At 42.1% G+C, this 21455-nt stretch overlaps 2 protein-coding genes across 2 annotated transcripts in view; both read right to left on the minus strand.

The window, feature by feature from the left end:
- Nucleotides 1-6029, minus strand: part of esama (endothelial cell adhesion molecule a) — a 53204-nt gene extending 47175 nt beyond the window's left edge. The window contains exon 1 of the mRNA XM_047606989.1: nucleotides 5612-6029. Within this exon, the coding sequence (XP_047462945.1) occupies nucleotides 5612-5678 (67 nt within the window). The 5' untranslated portion in view covers nucleotides 5679-6029. The remainder of the gene's footprint in view (nucleotides 1-5611) is intronic.
- Nucleotides 6030-13850: 7821 nt separating this feature from the next.
- LOC125020718 (myb/SANT-like DNA-binding domain-containing protein 2) lies at nucleotides 13851-21186 on the minus strand. The gene is made up of 4 exons (XM_047606180.1): nucleotides 20714-21186; nucleotides 18359-18614; nucleotides 18199-18262; nucleotides 13851-17315 (listed from the first exon to the last, which is right to left on the minus strand). Exons 1-4 carry the CDS (start codon nucleotides 21143-21145, stop codon nucleotides 16394-16396), a joined length of 1674 nt encoding a protein of 557 aa, XP_047462136.1. The 5' UTR covers nucleotides 21146-21186; the 3' UTR covers nucleotides 13851-16393.
- Between the last annotated feature and the right edge of the window lie 269 nt (nucleotides 21187-21455).

The raw sequence follows: 21455 nt of genomic DNA on the forward strand, positions 1-21455 counted from the left end.
AACGGTGCTTAAAAAATGGAATACATAGAAACTTTGTCCAAAAGGCAAAGGCAGAATATTAATTTAAATGAAATGAATGAACCAACATAAAATAACATTTACAACAAACTGTCATGATTATCATAATAAAAACAGCGGCGTGGGGTCTGGCAGGCTATCAATGATCATTCAAAGATCGTACATTTCTCTGCTTTTTAAAAAAAAAAAATGCTATGTGGCGTCGGATTCGAGGTGTAACCTCTGTTGATAATTCAAACAGGCATTTTGATGGTTCACTTCCATCCATGCAGGTGAAAAACTGACGTGACATCGCCTGTAGCGTCAGCACAGTAACAGAGCTAAAGCTAATTAAAAATCTGCTTTGCTTTTCAGTCCGGTTATTACCATTAGCATCAGCACTGGTGCCACTATGGTACAAAGTATGGATACTTGTGTTATTACTAGTGTTAGTGTAAAGTTTGTTCGTGGTGGACACACTGGACATACACTGGACAGAACGCAATTCTCAAAACCGTTATTCTGTAACTGGGATCCTTCTACACTCAGTAGTTTCTATGTTAATGACCTAGTTAATGATTAGTTAAGTGTTATTGCTACACTCTGTCCAGAAGGCATATAGGATTAAAGGCTTTTTTATACCACCAGTGTGAATGTGAGTCTGTAGAACTGAATAACCAGCAAAGCAGCCAGACTCTTAAAAACCACCTGATAAGCCTCCTGTGGCTCCCTTAGTTGTAAATAGTCATTAGCCAGTGTGCTGTCAAAGCCCGGCTGTGGTATCGTCACAGGCAACCCTGATTTAATGGGTGGGTAACAGGCTGACACTGCAGTCTGCATCGTGTGTGCAATTCAGCAGCACATGTCATTATTATGACTTGGGACAGACCCTATAAAAAAATCAAGATAAAGTCTCTATAAATAAACTACATGTCCTGTATTTATATGCACTGGTCTACCGGGGCCGAAACTATTAATGTCAGTGAATTGCCAAAAGCAAACAACAGCTGGGGTTAACTCTGTTTATGTAGCCTGTATGCAAAACAATACACAAAACTATGTTTTACTGTCTGTAACACATTTCTATTCAGACTCGAAGGCATCTTTCCAGGCATAAATCACTCACAGTGTAAAAATATCAACAGCCATAAACAACGCTTCGGTCTGTGTGTAGGCCGCTGTTTTCTTTCTCCATGTTTCAAGAAATAATGAAGGGGAGGGGGGAGAGGGAGAGATGGGAAAAAGGAGCAGGAAGATGACATGAAGTAGAGTGCGTGTCTGTGCCTTTAAGAGTCCCCAAGCCAGGGCCAAACTTTGGGAAAGTCGCCCAGTACTTTTCTCATGACCCCTGAGAGGAGGCCCTCTTCCTTCTGGGTCCATGGATGGAGATGAGACGTCACATAAAACCTATGACAGACACAACCCCCCCTCCCACTATACAGTGTACATGTCATCACCGGCACTGAGACTGTCTGAGTTTACCAGTACGCAGTCACGTAATTGCCGATCCCTGTAATCGCTCTGAGAATAAATTCCATAATTCATAGAAACGTCCCCAACATATTCACACATCGTCGTACGCAGCTAGTCGCGTTACTCCAGAGTCGCTTTCCACAGTGCAAGTCATGCTGAGACTGCAGATGTGAACGTTTGTATACACTTAAAAATAGTAGTAACTCGGTGAATGTGGGCCGGGAGTTGCACCGCCTCAAGACCTGAGGGTTGGCCTGAACATGAGCTTTAGAGGTCACAGCACTCGTTAAAGTGCAGCTAATATTGCACTGCTCCACATTCATTAATCCCGCCAATGTGACTTTAATTAAGGTAATATAATTAGATGAAGGTGTTTATATGACCCCAGGCTTAATTGCAGTGCTTTCAGAGTGACAGAGGCTCTGTCGTTCAAATCTAAATGCCGGGGTCCATGCCTGAAGTGACCATTAACATTTCAGACCACAAAGAGAAGCAAAATGATCCCAAACAGACATAAAAAAAGACAAGAAACTAAATATATTTCAATAAAGACTTGTGAAATGACCACAATTTCATGCTTTTTCATGCCTGTGCCACAGGTACCGACTGTATTATATTCCCAGGAATATAATGAAGAAGTGCGGTACCGTGTTTTTCAGATATGAGTACCATGTCTCCTGCACAGAGATGGCCCTCTTTTTTCCCATCACTGTGGGATTTGAACCTGCACTAATCTCTTTTCAGGTTCTCGCTCTCCCGGTCCTCGTACAGTGCCAGTGGGTGTAAATACACAGGATTACAAGGGGCACAGGCGTATTTGCAGAGACCAACAATTGGACATCAAACTGCCTCGTCGGAGAAGAAACAGGCGCACTATTGTATGTCCATGTCGTTGTGCGCCGATAAATCTCTCAATCTCCGACCTCAAATCAAAATTGCACCAGTTGCTGGGGACGCAACGCATGAGGGGCACGACTTCAAACTGCTGTAATCCCAGCTCAAAGGAAAAGGGGCTTTGCACGTCCATTTGGTATTATTCTAAGAAATAGGCAATTAGAGATAAGGCCACAGTTGTAAGTTGAACGAACTGCATTCCGTGGCCGTCCTTTTCACAAGGATAAAATGTGTATTTTGGATTGAAGCGTTGTCAGTTAAACAATTGGTACCGGAAGACAAAACCAATCAGTGCTGTTTAATTGTCATTCATAGAGTATGTCCAAGCTTCAACTGCTGATATCTTAGTGTCCGTTGTGGTCCTGTGTTAAAATAATTCTGTTACTAAAAATAAAGCTCGCAACCCTCTCGTTCACTATAAACCACTGTCAGTATCTGCAGAAATTCACAGCGGCAGTGGTCACCCCTCCCCCCCAATGGAGTCTTTTGAAGCTTGTAAGGATTGACCTTGTTAAATAAGTAAAGTCCATTGTAGGGCACACCTGGAACGCAAATGAAGACGTTCCTGTGCCAGATGGTGTGTCCGGAATACAAGAGTAATCGTACAGCGGTACGATGTGGAGAGATAAGGCACGGCTAATACATCGCCGCCACGAACGCTGGCCTTAGATAAGGGACATCTATCTTCAAGATGACCGCGGACGCTCATGTAAATGCGCCACTACAACCCAGGGCCAATGCCAGGACTCCAGATCTCCATTCGGGGGCCACCACCAATCACTCTAACCGTCCTACTGTCGTCCAGGCAAAATCATAGGTATTACTAACAACGTGATTAAAACCAACTAAATACATATGACGTCCTGCAGACATTTAGTGGAAAGTGTAAAATAATACCAGCGAAAGGTTAAACTCTCCCTGAATGTGATCGACTTACATCAGCACAAATGACAAGGCAAATTCATTTCAGAAAATAGAAAATAATAATAAGGCACGCCAGCGTTTGAACGCAATCTAATCTAATGTAACGTGATTAGCTAACACAGAATCTTAATGGCTTTATGATGATTGAGATGCACCGTTAACAGTAGCATTGAATTAAACAAAGGACGATATTTCATATGCCATTTGGGCAAACCTGATTATACACAGCTGAAGTCACCTCACATTATTCAGCTGTTCCAGCATCAACCAGTATGTATGAAACTAGTTTCTTCCTATCAGGACACAGCATACATCTCATGCATGAATTTCTGTCCGGTTGGCAGGTAATTATTTGTTTTTTTTTGTTTGTTTTTTTAAGACAGGACAGTGTTATGGTCTTTATAGATCATATCCTAGAGTCTAGGGTGGCACGTTGTTTTTTTTCTCACCAGCAATCCTAAATACTGAAACAATTTTCAAGTCAGTTTTGCTTAAAAATACAAAAGTAAGGGATCCAAAATTCCTTGTGTAGCAAGACAATAACAAGAACAGTCACAAAGAACTACAGTATCTTCAGCCAAACGATGAAGAAGAGCCCTGATCTTAACATCACGGAGCCCGTTTAATGTTACAAACAGAGACAGAAGATTAGTAATACTATGTACAAATGTAAAGGTTCACTGGTGTTGCTTCAAGGGACTCTTAATGAAGTTAACTGATAAACTACATCTGGTATCTCCCCATATACTGAGCATGTAGACAAGTGGAGACGTCCAACAGCGGAGAATGAAGCGAATAACGCTAAATGCCACTTGTAGTTGTCTTTTGTTTTTTGGTCTGTTCATGTTTAACGTAAACCCATTCAGTCGTCAACTGTTCCCGAGTCCGATGACGTTCTCCACTTCTCAGGTTTTTAACTTTTGAGTAACAGGCTCTTACGCTACGCTTGTTTGTGAGAGGACTCCCTTCCTGCTCTTCACTCAGGGACTCAAGGAGCATGGCGTTTTCCTGTTGCGGCAGGCTTCCGTTCATGCACATTTCCTCCCTGTATCTTGACCGCTGCGTGTTTTCAGGACACACCTGCAGGCGACTGATGGTGAGTCAAACGCTGAGGTCAAGGGCGGATGTCATGGACACATCGTCCTGTTGTCCTGTGACACTGAATCACAGCGTGCTGTTAAAACCCCAGATTGGTCAGCAGCAGTCATTCTGGGGGTATTTCTCAGGTAACACTCCTCCCACAGGGACTTACAAGGGAGCCTGAGATTGCCAGTGTCAGGACATGTGATTGTTTTGGCAACAGCGCTGGAAAAACACACATGGGCTTTCTGAGCTCCTGCTTGCTGCCTTGTCTCACACACCGAAAGAAACTCAACCAACTGACAGACATTCACCTGAAGCAGATGGAGCTCCCGAACTTAAATGAATATTTCCTGTTTTTTCCATATGAGAGGGCGGTGCTCGGTGAGAAGCGCCCATGAAGAGATTTTGAACGACATGTTTGAGGCATGCCACACCATGTCATGACGACAATCTAGTCTGCAAAATTCATGAGCAGATGGATACAGAGCAATCCTGTGCAATGTAAGGAGAATGAGTTTGTCCGTTAAATCCGAATCCTTATTATGACCTCCAGTCAGTCTAGTAAAACAAAAAAACTCACTTAAAGGAAACATATCATTTGAAATATCATCCTGCGACAATGATTTTCTCCTTTTACCTGAATTAATCATTAACAACTTGCCTTTTTTTTAAGAAAAAAAAAACGTTTGCAAAATACTCATGCAGCTGCACTGTGCCCCAATTTCTCAAATCAAAGAGATGGCATGGGGGGAAAGTAGGCTGCATGCACTGTACAGCTATCAGCGAAAGTAGGAGTTTAATGCATTGCTAGAGAGAGTGAGGGCTTAGCCAACGTCGCAGCAGCTATAAAGGGATTATTCTTCCCTGAAAGACATAATCATGTGTAACACACTTGTTTCAAATCCTGTGAAAAAACAAACAAACAGGTGTTTCAGCTTTAAACCCAGACCCTCGTCTTCGGGAACATATAGCGTGGAGAGAACCGGGTTAAGCGGTTCAGATTACAACTAATTACGGCTAGATTTGAGCGAGAAACGTGAAAAAAATAAATAAATAAAAATACAGGGGGGGGAAAAAAGATCTAAAAATGGGAGGAAATGTGTAGCTTTTCCTGAAGACTATTAATGTGATTTGTCAAGACTCGAGATGAAAATGTGGTTTGAGTGTCAAGAACGGTGTTGAGCAGCTTCTATGACATTTGCATAATTTAACAGAGAGAAAAGGAGGCTCTTTTACTCACCTGAGATACCCCACAGAAAGGCGACAGAAAGCCAAGTAAGTTTCCTGGAACTAGCGCAGACCTCCATGGTTGATGATGTCCGTCTCCTCTTTATAAGTGAGCTCTCGCGTGGCCCCAGGCAGAGCCCTTCGAGTCTGTCAGGTGCTTTTCCTTCAGTCCCCCAGCCAGGTGGAGGTAAGGGGACACCTCAGGTGAGAAGGGTACGGAAGTCGCCTTTCCCCAGCGCCGCAGGATTCTTCTTTTCTGACTTTGCGGAGAGGTGGGAATAATAAAGTGAAGTGTTGTGTGCCTCGAACGGGATCACCGCTATATAATCACTGAAGGTCCACGGCGACTCTTTCCCTGCGCGTAACGCTCGGCTGCATCTACGATCCCCTCCTCTCCGAGACGGTGTCGAGTACAACTCTGGAGCAAGTTGACATCCCGTGTCCTTTCCAAAGAGAGAGAGAGAGAGAGAGAGAGAGAGAGAGAGAGAGAGAGAGAGAGAGAGAGAGAGAGAGAGAGAGAGAGAGAGAGAGAGAGAGAGAGACGTTTCTATAAAGTTAATTTAATTGTTAAGTCTATTTCCGGCCATCATATTCAAAATAAGACAACCTAATTGCGAACGCGCTTAGTGAAAGTGGTGCCTCATGAAGTCAGGCTTTATTTTTGTTGCCACATCCGGTGCGCCCTTGTACATTTACTACAACTTGACATCGTTACACCTGTTTCTCTGATTCAGTCATGTGCGGAATCAGAATCAGAAAAAAAAACTTTATTTATTCCCGACGGGCAATTAAGGCAAGAGAAGAAATATACAAAGGTGCGTGAGCAAAAGCAACATATTGTGTATTTAAAAAAAATGTAATCAATGTAAAATAGCAGAAAAGTGGCACAGTGATATTGCACACGGGAGAGTATTGCACAAAGTGTAAATCTTAAGTTGTTGTAACACCCTTAGAGTTCAGAAGGAGTAAGGTTGGGGACAAAGGTTGTTCTCCTCCTCTGTATCTTACAGGACAGCGGCATAAAAATCTTTAATTCGCATTTTCATACATAATTTAATAGACCAATGCTACATTTAGACAAACACAAACTTTCCTCATAAAGGTAAACATTCAAGGAGAGGAAAATGGGTTTTCATAGTTTGAACATAGAAGTTGTAATGTTTTAATTGTGTAGACCAGGCTTCATGCTAATTATTTATTATGCAACACATTTAAAAAATCTAGGTAGCTATATTCTGTGTGAGGGAAAATAGGTTTTAAAGATAAAATTACTTACTACCCACCACAGTTTCTTCGCTTCATGTATACTTGTTGTAGTAGATACTGTTGGTATGCTAAGCTAGGTAGTTGTTTGTTGTTAGTTGTTTTGTTTTGTGTTGATGAAACTCACATTTGAAGGTGTTGGAACACCTAATAGTGGTGAAATTAACTTAAGCTGAAGCTAGCAGTCACCATAAACTAGCCTGAAAGCTAGTTCAGGCTAGCTAGTTCTTCTTATTATATTAGTATATTATCTTCTCACAAGAAATAACAATATAAATAGAAAAGAACATTTTTTTTTTATAAAATAAGATTTGATAAAGACAAAGTGAGAAAAGTGAAACTCAAGTTTTGCTTTTTATATTTTTTTTAACCATGTACAGTACTATGTGATTACATGTGCAATACACATAGCTTTAAATATTTTAATTTATTGTTTGTTGGTGTTATGTCTTGTCAAGTGGGTTGAGATCTCAGTTGACCAGCTCTCTGAAACAGAGGTAGTATATGCGGAATCAGGACTTGATTTAATTAAGATTTTAAAACAGTATCATGTTGATTCTGGGTAGAAATAAGATGATGAAATAAGTGAAGGAATGTATTTAGTAATTAAGAAATTAAGAGCATGTGAGAAAAACAGGAAACACCTGGCTGAGGAGTGGAGCAAAAGGGGGAACTAACTTGGGGTCCCTGAGGTCCTCCAAATAACACACCTAGCAGCAGACCATCGGACCAGAGACCTCCTGTGGGTAAGCCCAGTGGCAAGAAGACCGGGTACCTCCTTCCAGAATATCAAGTCAGTTGAGATCTCGGTTAACCAACAACCTAAAGCACGGTACTACATGTGTGATCGGAACTTGAATTGATGAATTTTTAAAGAATGATTTTTATGATTTTAAGTAATTTTGATTAAATGTGTTGATTCTCAATGAATGCATATTACACACAGGATGTAAGATGAATAGTAGCTGAAGAGATGTAACTAATGATTGTTAAATCATCCGGAGCAGAATAAGAAAACCACGATACAGCTGTCAGGCAGAGGGGCAAAAAGGGGGAACTGAAAGGCCCACAGGCGTGGGGACAGGTCAGGATATGTCCAAACACACAGTTAGTGGAAAAGTTACCAATAATTTGACTGATTATTTGATTTATTTTTACTATTATGACAAATATCTGATTTTGGTTTGATTGATTTTTGAGCTGCTGCATCTGCTAAAGCTGAACCTGCAAATAAAATTTGACTCTAAAAGTCAGAAGAATTTTGTTGATAATTATTTCCCCTTTTTTATTGGTACCAAATAGCCTCATGACAGTAAAACTATAGGCAACTTTAATGGTAGCTCCGACACCTAGCTCCACTTAAAACTATTTTATGTCCCTAGGACTTTCAGCCTAGCCTTTCAATTATAACCTGGCACGTGCCAAGTGCACAGATCCATTAATGGTAAGCCACCACAACTGACGTGACTCAACTTCGGGCCAAGCTGCGGGCAGCCTCCCTGATTGGCGGTTCTGGAGGATGTGAGGAGTCAGGATTAAAGGTGGTCAGAAACCAGGCGAGTTACCCCGCCTACAGCTTGAGTAGTGCTATCATTGAATTCAGGTGGGGTAATACTCTGCTGACGTGAAGCCATAACCCTGTATAAACGGAGAAGCTGTTTTACCTGTACCTGTGGGATCTAACAAGAGGAATACAAAAAGTTAACTCTGGAGCAGAAGGACGCTCCCTGAGCAGCCCACCAGCTGGTGGCTGATGGAGGGAAGAAGGGGTAATGGACATGAAAGCTCAAGTCACCCTGAACCGTGCTTAAAAAGTCGACATTGAAGTCGTACAGCTTGGTAACCATAGTGGACGTGGAGGGATGCCACCATGAAAGAGTTGAGGAGTGACTGAAGGTCCTACAGGCACACCTGGTTACCTGGTTGCCTGCAGTTCAGGGTCCAACCATCAGAGTCTCATAAGTCTGTGGATATTCCGGCGGTGACAGAACAGAAAATCCAGAAGAGTGATCTTTCTCCAGAGGCGAAATAACAGTTGAGAGAGATCATCTCCGGAGCAAATGTTGCAAGATTTAAAAATGACTATGGTGGTCTAGGGATCAAGTGCATTCATACCATAGAAGGAGGAGAGCATCCATCAGTGAAGAAGCCAGAGGTTTGTCGCCAACCGAGCATGTCTCATCAACCCACAGGGAATTCTGAAGACCCTGAGGCTGAAGCCCTATAAATCCTGTGCAGACTTATGGATTTGCTCTCTTCGCCCGGCCCGAGGATTGCAAGGGAAGACAGCCTTCACACACAAAGGAAGAGCCTACATGTGGGAAAGACTTCCACAGGGACATAAGGACTCTCTTAATGTTTTTCAATCGGCTGTCAGGGATATATTTGAAGGGCTACTATCTTCATGGACAACATGTTCATCCCGTGATGATACGGAGTAGCAGCACCTGGATATCCTGCAGAAGATCATCGAAAGACTCACAGCAGCAGGGCTTAAACTGAGGTAGAAAAAGTGCCAGTTTGGGCGAATGCGAATTAATTATTTGGGGTTCCAGGTGTCTGACGATTTTGGAAACAAAGACCGTTTCGTTCAGATGAGGAGTTGTTTTTGTAAGGATCGAGAAATGGGATAAAAACCACAACCACAACGAAAGAACCTCACCCGCTGAGGAGCTGAATCAGCATCCGTTTTCATCACAGGACGTAAGGAGGGGCTCTGATGATAAGAAGCCGCACCTGGATAGCAAGATGACACTGCATGATGGACAGCAAGTGTGGATTAAGGCAGAATCACCAAGTGGTATTTGGCTTTTTAGGTACAGCAGTAAAAGCCGAATACAATAAGACTGACACAGTGGCTGACATTTTGGGGCGACTCCAAGTAGTAGAGTATTTTATTATACATTTTTGCTCATAATTTGTTCTTTTGCCATCATAATTCTGATTTTCAATAATGATTTAAAATTTATTTTACAACAATTATTCAATTTCTGATTATTTGATTGATTTACTTACTTATATTGATCCACTTAAAACAATTTCATGTCCCTAAGACTTTAAGCCTAGGCTTTTCATTTTTGCTGCGGGAAGCCTCCCTGACCTGGCGGTAACGAGGACGAGTAGAAGTGGGGCAGATATCAGGATGAAGGGTGGTTAGGAGCCAGGTGTGTTAGGGTTAGGGTTAAGGTTATTATTTCAGCTTGAGTAGTGCTATTACTGAGTTCAGTTGAGACAATACTCTGCTGACGTGAAGCCATAACCCTATCTAAATGGAGAAGCTGATTTACTGATACTTGGGGATCTAACACACTTAATGCATTCTTTGGTTTGGTATGCCCAATTGGTGCCCAGCTGGCCCACTAGTTCACAGGCCTACTGTGACTTGGCTCGTTATTTTTCAGTAGCCAATGTAGCCTAGAACCTGTAGGAAGCGGAATTTATAACCAATTACATGTATCTGTGAATGGAGATTGGAGAATTGCGAGATTGTGTCAGAATCGAGAAGTCTCAGTCAGGCCTACCCTCTCTCAAAAATAAAACAAAAAAAATAAATATTTAATTCTAAAACTATTTTGTCAGATGCTGCAAGCACAGCTGAGGTGTTATACCCTGAATTTGCATTTCAATCAAATAAAAAGCAAAAGTAAAGGCGTCCCAGCAGTGTAGCTGAGTGCAACTTGCCAATTTGAAAAATCCTATCTTAAGCTTTTTTGGCAATACGCACATTTCCAAACCCTCACAACTAAAGCACCATCTAGCTTTCCTTTCCCCTTGGTGCCTCATGAAAATCTTCAGTTGCTGTTCTATCATGTGTGAGGAGGTGTGGTTTGAAAGCACAGAAACAGAATGGACTCAGCTTGACGTGAAATCCCAAGGTGAGCTCACCACCCTGATGTAAAAATCTGGACTGACCTATGCTCTCTGAGGTGGTCAGACCCCCTTATTTCATTTTCAAAGGTTGCCCAGTTGCCTCAGCAACAACGGTGAGGCTAATGCAGGCGGACTGCTCAATTATGAGAGGTGAACAGGGGTTATTGCTTTGATTAAATCCAAAGAAACAAGGTCCAATCCTTGTGGGGGATGAGATTTTCATGTGTTGTGGTAAACTGCATCTGGGCCTCCGGCTGAAATCTACAGCGTTCAGGCAAACACTGTCAAAATAAGCCTGCTCTTGTTAAGAAGCAAAAATAATTTGAGCAGGACACGGAGGTTAATGCTGGATTCCGGAGTGTATTGCAAATAAAAACTGACAAAGCAAAGTCTCATCGAATTATGAACAAACCTGACACCCACAGGCCGAACATATGGCTCGTTAAATTACCCAACCGAAAACACATGAAACCTTTTTCCGTTCTTCTGTTGTCATTTCAGTTTGCTTTCTCAAAACTGACACATCACTATGTCCATGTCGTCTCCACATCTGCCTCAAAAATTGTCAACCAGATACTATTATAAAGTTACTTTATACCTGAGAAAACGATTATTACAGTTGCTATCAGTGATCCCATGTCCATTCTCTGATGAGTCACTCCTGTTTTGGAGGCAAAAGGGAGACCTACACAATATTAGGCAGGTGGTCATAATGTTATGCCTGATCAGTGTATGTACAGCTCAGAAGTATAATCAGCATAATCAGCTGGATATACAATAATGCTACTGCATCTCCTCATTTAACAGTTAAATCTCAGCATTATACTGACTACCACCCCACCAGTGTAGAAATAACTCCGAGTATCACCTTTGACACACTGAAGCCAAACTGCAAGGATTCAGAAGTAATTGGAGACTTGGCTACTCAATATTTCTTGGGATTTGGTGCAAATGAGCTCACATGTGGCTTAGAGCTGACTGAGCTGACTTGCTCTTCAGATTAAGGTGCAGCTGTCTGTCAGGAGGAGTAAAGAGAGATGACCACGCAAGAGAAAAAAAAAATAAAAAACATATTAAAGCGAGACTATAAATTGACTGTGCTGGAGCACCACGGTGTTGCATACACATCCCCACTGAAACGTCTACACCGATTCTAAACCTGAAGAACAGCAGTTTAATATTTCATAAGTGCCAGCCCTCGTGTAAGTACAATGCATTAAATCATAATTATGTTTACTATGGCCACTCAGAGGAGTCAGGACGGGCGCTCCCTGTGGGCTGTGGAGAAAGCTGTGGAATTTCACCAGTCATGTAGATGTTTAGTCATTCACCACACGCTCTGCTGCATTCCAGCCGGACAATCCTATATAATACGCCTGACATGTCAACTGTATCACTCAATCCATTTTAGGCTGTATCTCGGAATAACCTGGACGAACAGGACCTCGGTGCGAGAATCAATTGTTATCTCATGATCAGATTATGTCAGATTACACTCTATAGTGAAGATGCACGAGATCCACATAAACCGGCCAGTATCACTGGCTTATAGCAGTTATCATCACGGCTGCCCTAGATACTGTAGATTTGTTTTAAAGACTAGAGACCTGCTTACCAATCATGGACGTGTCCTCTTTCTTCTGGCCACACACAGCAAAAGCAGACAAACAGGGTGAGCACGGTGCAGGGGACGTTCTGACCGGCCTCGGGCCACGCTTCAGTACTTCTAGATTTACAGCATCGTCTTCTTGGCTTTTGGCAGGGGACTAATCTTTGTTTGCTGTGCCCATATCTCATTACACATTCATTAGGTACAAATACAAAACAACAGAGCACCATGAAACACTTGTGTAATGTGTAATACCTGTCACTGAGTCTGTAAATAAATTAATGAAAGGTAATATGTAATAGCACTTATTAACTATAACAAAGGAGGGTGGATACCTTGTTTTGTGTAATTGTGTGCATAACATGTATTACTAATATCCAAATATACACAATATTTGTGTATAGTGTATAGTGGTCATAGTGTATAGATGACGAAGGAAGTCAGAGGCACTGTTCTCTTATATAATCATCACGTACAGACACATTGTCAGTTATTGCTTTGTCTCCTTAAAACCATTAGTCCACAGCTGTTTCATTCGATTACTGCCTTTCTAAACAGGCCTCAAAATCTTTTATTTCTCAGTGACAGAGATGACTGTCATTAGCGCCGTGTGGAGATTTTCGGCAGTGGCTCAATGTGGCCACCTCCTGGCCAGATTGCGGAACAACATCTTCCTCATCTGAACGCGCACTGATTTTGCTACTCGCCGTAGATCGATTTATATGACAAATTACACAGTGGACTACCCATTTCAAATCATGTATCGTATACACAGTCCGCCAATGTAAAGACTAACATAACAATACATCAAATGTTAATTTCTAATACTTAGTATGGCAGATATTAACTTACCTTTCACCTGCATTGCTCTCACATGTCGTGAGTCACCACTTCCAAATGCAAATACTGCAGATATAAACAACTGCAGACCTTTAACTTGTGTAATAGATGACAATATAACGAATAGTATCCCATGTTTGTTCTTTAAAGAGCTCTTGAGCCAAGTGCCCACTAATATTTAATCCCATCAATATAAGAAAACAAAAAAATCAGCAGTCACCCGGCTAACTTTCTCTAAACATGGATATCGTTTTTACATGATAGAAAATCCTTCTACTTGGATATATGTACAGAACATACACTGATCAAAAAAATAAAGGATAACCTTTTACTGCAGTATCAAATCCTGACACAAGGGGCCGTATCCAGCATGAGGATTTTTTTCCTCCTTGAGATCCGATGTGTTTTTCTCAAGTGTTCCTTTACTTTATTTGAGCAGTGTCTATTAATCTACACCTGATTCATCAGATTTTGTTAATATGACGTCAAATCTGTGTTGGTTGCGTGTAGTGTTGGTTGCGTGTAGGCCCTAGAATGAACGTTGTTTCACTTTACTTTATACTACACCTGGGTTGGAGTAACAATAAAAACCTCTTGTCCCTTCGCGGCCTCCAGGTACTGCACCAGCTAAAGCTCAAACTAACACACACTGACACGTTTTCCTTTTGTGTCAAACGACACTGAGTGCACTGTTTATTGTTTTTTAAACATGTAAACATACAAGACGTGACTTTGAAACAATCACATACCAGACATGGTCTCAACCAATAAAATAGAAAATATCATATTTATCTTTATATACTGTATACCCAAACAAATGAACATTGCAAGTTTGCAAAAGCCGGAATGCTCAAGAACATTGATATTCTTAAATATATTCATATATTATAGTCATATAAGGTAGATTTAATATACATAGATTCAGTATGGACGTACCCCTTGTTTCTTTTCTACACGGTCCCTTCCTGGCACATTGCACATAACCTCAGGAATCACGTTCATAAATGATTTAGTTAGATTCAAGGTCAAGGATGAATCGACCATTCGCAGTCTATTTATAGTCTTGGCCTGACTAGGAGTTCTAGATCAGAGCTCCTGTGTCTGGTTAACAGTAAGCAAACAGATGATCACAAACACAGGCAAGGTTTTGGGTGTATTGTATTTGGAATACCAGTATGAGGGAGGTGCTAGTATCTCATCAATACAGTCCGTGTTGTCCGTTTGCACGTACCCACAACTCCATGGCTGCAGCTAGAGATGCCCCAAACTACTGACCATACGCACAAAACACACTGACTCACAGTATATATTTACATTCCTCTGTATTATCGTTTGATTATCATTTTGGCTGATACCAGGGCACAAATTCATCTAAATTTAGTGTCTTAGTGGTCTGACTATCTTGGAATATCCAGCAACAACAAAACTTGGTGTTGTAGAAAAAAAGATTTTTGTCCTTCTGGAGCAACATCCCACACACTTCTATGACACAACATTATGACCATCTTCCTAATATTGTGTAGGCCTCTTTTATTACTCCAAATCAGCTGTGACTCATCAGGAGAATGGACATGGGCCTTCTGAGGCATCTGGCAACAGAATGTTGTTATAGTGGTGGATTTCGGATCCTATGGATGGAGGGGAGGGGCCTCTACGGATCATCCCACAGATTTTTTAGCTGTTTCTCAACTGTTTTTGTGTGTGTCAGACTGCACCCTGCTGGGGATGGTTGCTACCATTAAGGAATGTCATTGCTATGGGGTAGGGGGTACTTGGTCTGGTCCAGGTGTGTGGCACTAACGCCTAACCCTAACCCTAAGTAACATCCACATGAAAGGATGCCAGATCCAAAATTCTGTATTCTCACAACATGGTCGATGTTGTTAACTTCTACTGACAGTGGTCATAATGTTATGCCTGATCGGTGTACATGAACATTTCAGTGTGCATTAGACCAACAAGGGACAATGCATGAGTCAGCAGTAGAGCTATATACACAGCTTAAAAAGCGTGCTCCATTTGGTCGTGCCAGCAGGTCGTATGGGCGCAACGTATGGTTGCTGATAATTAGCAGGTGGCAGAGATTAGAGTTGTTTTCCATGGTAGCTTAGCCACTGTACATGCCGTGAGTACTGGGGATAGTGGATAAGATGAAGTCAACATTTATCCGAGCTTCTCGACTAGACGTCATGATACCACCAGAAATTGTCGGTATAAACACTTTCTATTCCATATTGAAACACTGGCGTACACAAAGGGCAATATCATCTGCACTGTGCTAGCGAACACTGATTCTTTGTCCGTATCTGTCATGGAAGCATCCCTAGCTGCATGCCGTGCAAAACGTAAGGCGTAAATCCGCCATTGAATCTTAGTGAGTTCAGGTCCAGACATCAACAGTCAAAATGAAGGCAGTTTCAGAATAAATACACACCGTGGTCCCCACACTGCCTTGTTTGCTACATCCTACTGAGGTAGACGGATGCATACTGCAGTAGTCACCTTGCCAACCCCACGCTCCCTGATGAGGCAATATTTATTTACACTAAACCAAGCAGCAGAACCTTTGTAGTGCACATTAGCCTAAAATTACAAGTACATACGTCTTGGATGGCGTAGCTAATAGTTTAAGCTTGAAGCTGCCACAATTGTACACAATATATTTGCAAATATTGTGAATTATCATTCTTTTTGGGCTTAATGAAGGTCAGAGGGGTGCGAGAGTCACAAACATGTGAACGTCGACGAGTCACTGGCAAAAAAGAAATGTTCAAAATCATCAGCGATCTGATAAAAAATCATAATATTTTTGTCTGAAATGTACCAGCCATTAAATGTGTTGCCAGATTTTGGCTGGTAGTTAGTGCTAATATTCGTATCATGCAAGATTTCCAAAATCTGATTGTTAACATAAGACTTTTTGCATTTTAAATGTTAAATGTTCAATCAAGCAACTTGAATACATCTTCTCATCTTAGGGGGATTACACTGGGCACATTTTACTTGCGATAGTCATTTTGCAGTCAAAATTCACTGGGAATATAATTAGCAAATGACTCTATAATCAAAATAACCATTTGTTGCAGCCCTAGAAATATGCCAGAGTCTTACACACATCCATGCTTTATAACAGAGAAAACTTTCTTGATGCCTTGATGGCTGTAACATTTGTTAGATTTTTAATTATGACGAACCTGAAACACTGAGTGGTAGTTACGACATGTCTCTGATGTTGTATTTCAAGGAATAGCCGACAGCAGTTTCGAGGCATTCCACCAGGGAGCCTGCTGAGAGGAAGTCCAGCTCCACCTCAATGAATTTTATGTAAATGGCAAAACAGCGAGGTGAGTCTTCACCTTCCCCGTTGTCCTGACTTGTTCCGCCGCTGCGACAGTTCTCCTGCAGGAAGCGTGTCACAGCGGAGGGTTCGCTGTGGGCGTAGTGTTTACCGGAGCCCTGAAAGTGCTGAAAGAGACACTGCTGTATGGTCCTGTCCTCAGCTATGCCTAAGTAGCAGTAAGTGACTTTTGCCCCAGTCCGGTCACTCTGCCCTACTGCTTCTCCGTCGGACTGACTTTGAGCCCCGTTCTCTGAACTGCATTGATGTAAACTGTGGTCTTCACTATCCGCATGGGGAGAGAAGTGAGTGACATCATTAGAAGACAGCACTGCCTCGTAGCCAATTGCGTATAGTCCATATGCCTTGGGGAGGTCCCCTGGAAGGAGGTAGTGGGATGTGCCTTTGCTGCAGCCTGCCGCCCTGGACAAACACACAGAGACCCAGTCCACCTCCATGTGCAACTCCAGGCACCGTGCCTCGCTGATGGTGATGTCCAGGAACTTGTAGTAGACATTCTTCCAATTCATCTTCTGAACTTTGGTCATGATAACGCGGCCCTCTGGCTTCTCTGGGTTGAAGTACTCGCGGAGCCTCTTGCCCAGTGGCACTTGCGAGCTGATTTCAGCGTAATGGTAACGCACATCCTCGCGCCAGCGCGTATTGTAGCCCACACCGAAGATGGCCAGCTTGTTTGAGAGGTGCAGCCGTGAGAACTCGGTCCACGTCTGGAAGTGCTCCCATTTGAGCTGCACTGACTCAAGGATACGTATCACAGTCTGCATCATGTCCCTTTTTCTGCACATAATAATAGGCAAAGTTATGTCGACAAGTTCAAAAGAGTTATGCAAACAGCAACCTCTGTCTCCTGGCCTCTTTTACTCTAGTGGCTGATGATGGAAAGAGGATGTAGCTTTAGCTACTCATGCATCAATGTCACAATTCTTATCAGCTGAAAAAAAAAAAACACTAACTTTCCATACACTACCCAGAAATAATTTCCCAGTAACTTGTATATGCATTTCTTTGAAATTCTATACAGAGAAGTACTGTTTTAATTATGTAATTATGAACATATTACTTCTAACAACATCCATAAATTAATTCAGGCAAGGACTGTTATTATTATGAAAGTGAGCCCTCCATAGTTTGGGAGATCAGGAAATGACTAAAGCAGCAGTGATGCTGTGGAAAGCAAGCAGAATCTGAAGTAGTAACGAAGTTAACCCTGCAGAGGGCAGTAAGAGGGCAAGTCAAAGTCCAGCAAAAAGGCTTCTCTGGACAAGAACTAAAGTATTTCCTTTTACTGTCAATGTAAACTGAGTTCACAGTAAACTGAGCATCTATGCGATTAATTTGCGATTAACTATGGAAATCATGCAATTAATCGTGATTAAATATTTTAATCTAAAGACAGCTGGAATTTTAATACAAACAAAACTGAGAACATAGGAAATAGCGCAAGTCTGCATCTATAGGACCCAAAAAATATGTTACTACAACTACTTTGCACCCAGGCCAACTTTCCAACTACCCAATTTGAACTCCTGTCTTTAAAATTGTTGTCACATTGGTTAAAACTGTCTTATTTAGGAGACATCACAACAAATGGTAATATCTTGACTTAAACTTTACAAAAACATTTTCAATTCAAGTGAGGTCTTCATTCTGATCGACTTACTGTGTTTGTTCTGACAGCTCTGCTTGAATCTGTAGAGCTCTGTTTTTAGGCACCTGGATTTCCTCTGTAGGGAAAAACAATGACAATCATCAGCTCAAATTCCAATTCTTTTGTCATATCCTGCTACATGTCCCCTGCTTGGTAATTCACAACAACTCACCAGTATCCATGTCTCCCTCCTGGAAAGCTGAGTCCAGCACCTGGTTGCACCAGTCCTCCTGGGAGAAATCTTCCAGAGTGCTGCCGTCAGACTCCATTTCCTGATACAACCCACTGCTGTTGATCAGCACAGGGGCACAGCTCTGGGAGTCCCAGCCTCCCTGACCGAACACCTTCTCTAGCTGCTCTATAGTGTAGCTGCTCTTCCTTTTGCCTATGCCATGCTCCTTCACACGGCTGTAGCAGCGGCGCAGCGTCTGTCAGGAACGGGAGGACAAATGAAGGATTGGCTAGTTCTACAGCTCTACATAGTGGTGTCTCTCACAAATGCCTGTATTTAGCCTTGTAAATGTTTTATTGCATCTGAATTTGTCTGGATGTAGGTTGCAGTTGGTTTACTTTTCAGATATTTTATGCCTTTATTTGATATGTTTTTACGGTCAGTAGAAGCATTGGGTCAGAGCTGCATATAAGGTGAAGTATGCTGCAGTTCATGCATGTCTTAAAGCTTAGGCCACAAGCAGAATAATGCTTAATCAGCTTTATTGGCCGAGTATGTGCACACATACAAGGAATTAGTTCTTCGCATTTAACCCATTCATCCTTGACCACAGACGTGGAGGCCATTTCAACCAGTCACCCTTGAAGTCACAAATATGCTTCTCTAACCTCCGGCCCACATAGATTTTGAACTTGAACAGGGTTGCACCAATGTGACATCACCCGGGAACATGCGTTACTGCGTGTAAACGAATCAGAAACTGGCCAAGATACAGCGGGTAAAATAAGTATTGAACACATAACAATTTTTCATAGTAAACATATTTCTAAAGGTGTTGTTGTCATGACGTTTTCACCAGGTGTTGGTAACAACCCAAGTAATTCATACATAGAAAGAAACCAAAACGAATAAGTTCAGAAATTAAGTTATGTATAATAATGTGAAATGACACAGGGAAAAAGTATTGAACAATCTTACTGATATTTATTTAATACTTTGTACAAAAGCCTTTGAGAAAATTTCATGTCAGTAGCACCTTTAGAAATAAGTTTACTATGAAAAATTGTGATGTGTTCAATACTTATTTCACCCACTGTATGACAACCTGCTTTGGACTGTTCATTTCTAAATTGCGCTTACTGATGTGTTATGACACCTCTTTTTATGGGTTCATAAATATAATGTAAGCAGCAGCATAATACATAAATGTTTCCGGTAAGTGGTGATCCGTCATTTGGAGGAATTCAGCCCATTACTCAGTCAGTGCAGAACCTCTTAAGTTCTGACATGATAGTGGGTTTCCTCACATTAACTGTTTGCTTCAGCTCCTTCCACAACATCACCATTGAATTAAGAACTTTTACTTTCAAAACATTCATTTTGTTCTCGTTAACCATTCTCTTGTACAACGACTTGAGTGGTTGGGTTTGTTGCTGCGTGACAGTTTTTCTAAAGCTTCAGCTCATGGACAGATGTCCTGACATTTTATTTGCTAGGATAATCTAGAATTCATTGCTCCGTCAATTTTGGTAAGCCATGCTTGGCCTGACATTACCACCAGGACATTACCACCCCCATGTTTCAAGGAAGAGATGAGGTTTCAATGCTGGAATACAGTGTTGGTCCTAATGGTGGATTTATGTATGTGAACATATGAACAAAGCGAGCAAGGCGTTTAGTTGCTTAGAAATTACCCTGGGCTCCTTTGAGACCTCCATGGGTCTTTCTTTTGGAGTCATCTTTGTTGGTTGACCACTGCTTTGAAGGGTAATAGTTTTAAGTTTTTAGTATTAAATGTCAATTTGTTCACATCTGTCTGATTGCAGATTTGTGGGGCAATCTGTAACCTTTTCCAGCCTGATAAGGACAACTCTTTGTCTGAGCTCGGGTAGCTCCATCACCCGTACAATCTTCTGTGTGTGTTGTGATATCAGACAGTGAAAAATCCCAAAATGGGGCAGTGAATGACATTGGAGTCTGGCCTCTGAAATAAATTTTGGAATCCTGAAGGTGCACTTACATTGCACTATGTTGCACTTCACAGATATGTAATGTTGGTTCATTTTCCTGAATAAATAGACTAGTATAACATTTCTGTCTAATTTCAAAGAGTTTTTTCTGTCCGCCTCTTTATGTCATTACTGCATCCATGAAGCCATGTGTGCTCACAAATCAGATGAGGAACGTTTGTTAAAGTATGTTATTGTATTTTATATTGTATAAAAGAACATATTAACTGTAATAAATGTTTTCTGTTTGTAAGCCACAGCGGTTGACAACTCAGTCAAAGCCACAGGTCCAGCTCCTGAAGATGGAGGAGGATGAACGGGGCTGCACCCTCGCAACAGCACTTACCTTCATCCTCTCCCTGCACTGGGACGGGGTCCTCTCGTATCCCAGCTCAGCCAGGGCTCTGGACACCCGCTCGTACATTGCAGGGCCGGGGGCCTTCCCGGAGAACACGGTGCCGGCGACCTCAAGCTGCTGCATCCTCGCCTCCGTCAGCCTCTCGTTACCCCACACCGCGATGAGGGCGTTAGTCTCGGACGGCGTCCACGACATCCCTCGGCAAGCCGTGAAGCTGTTGGAGGAGGACGAGGCCGCCGTCCGGCCCGCGGACCCCGTGCCCACGTTCAAAGGCGAGAAGCGGTTAGGTGTCGAGGGATCGGAGTGGTATTGATTGCTGTCACTCAAGTCTTCCGACTCGGGGGATGGCACCTCGGTTTTCGGTATCTTTAACGGCGTCGATACCTCCGGAGAATGCTCCGCGTTACTGGACGCCGCCATGTTGCCTCTGTTGCTAAGGGGAGGGAAGGTGACGTTCGGAGCTGTACGTTGGCAGGGAAGGAGGAAAGACCGGCGCGGATTAATGGCGCGGAGTTTGTAGGAAAACGAGGGTTTCTAAAAATAGTTGCAACACATTACTAAAAACAAAAATACTGACACATGTTGTGTGAAAATGAACACCCCATTTAACTCAATACTACTCAATATCACTCAATAAATCGACACTAAGCAGTAAGATACGTGTCTACATCAGTATGACAGTGCCAACATGGTTACATATAGCCAAGAAGACAAATAGTGTATAGGAATA

Source organism: Mugil cephalus, chromosome 15, assembly GCF_022458985.1.
Source record: "Mugil cephalus isolate CIBA_MC_2020 chromosome 15, CIBA_Mcephalus_1.1, whole genome shotgun sequence".
NCBI lineage: Eukaryota > Metazoa > Chordata > Actinopteri > Mugiliformes > Mugilidae > Mugil > Mugil cephalus.

Excerpts from the sequence above, each read along its gene's own strand:
- LOC125020718 (XM_047606180.1), bottom strand. The coding sequence starts at position 21,145 with ATGGCGGCGTCCAGTAACGCGGAGCATTCTCCGGAGGTATCGACGCCG. Across the intron at positions 18,615-20,713 it reads AGTGCAGGGAGAGGATGAAG|ACGCTGCGCCGCTGCTACAG; the intron begins GTAAGTGCTGTT and ends CGTTCCTGACAG. Across the intron at positions 18,263-18,358 it reads GGAGGGAGACATGGATACTG|AGGAAATCCAGGTGCCTAAA; the intron begins GTGAGTTGTTGT and ends TTTTCCCTACAG.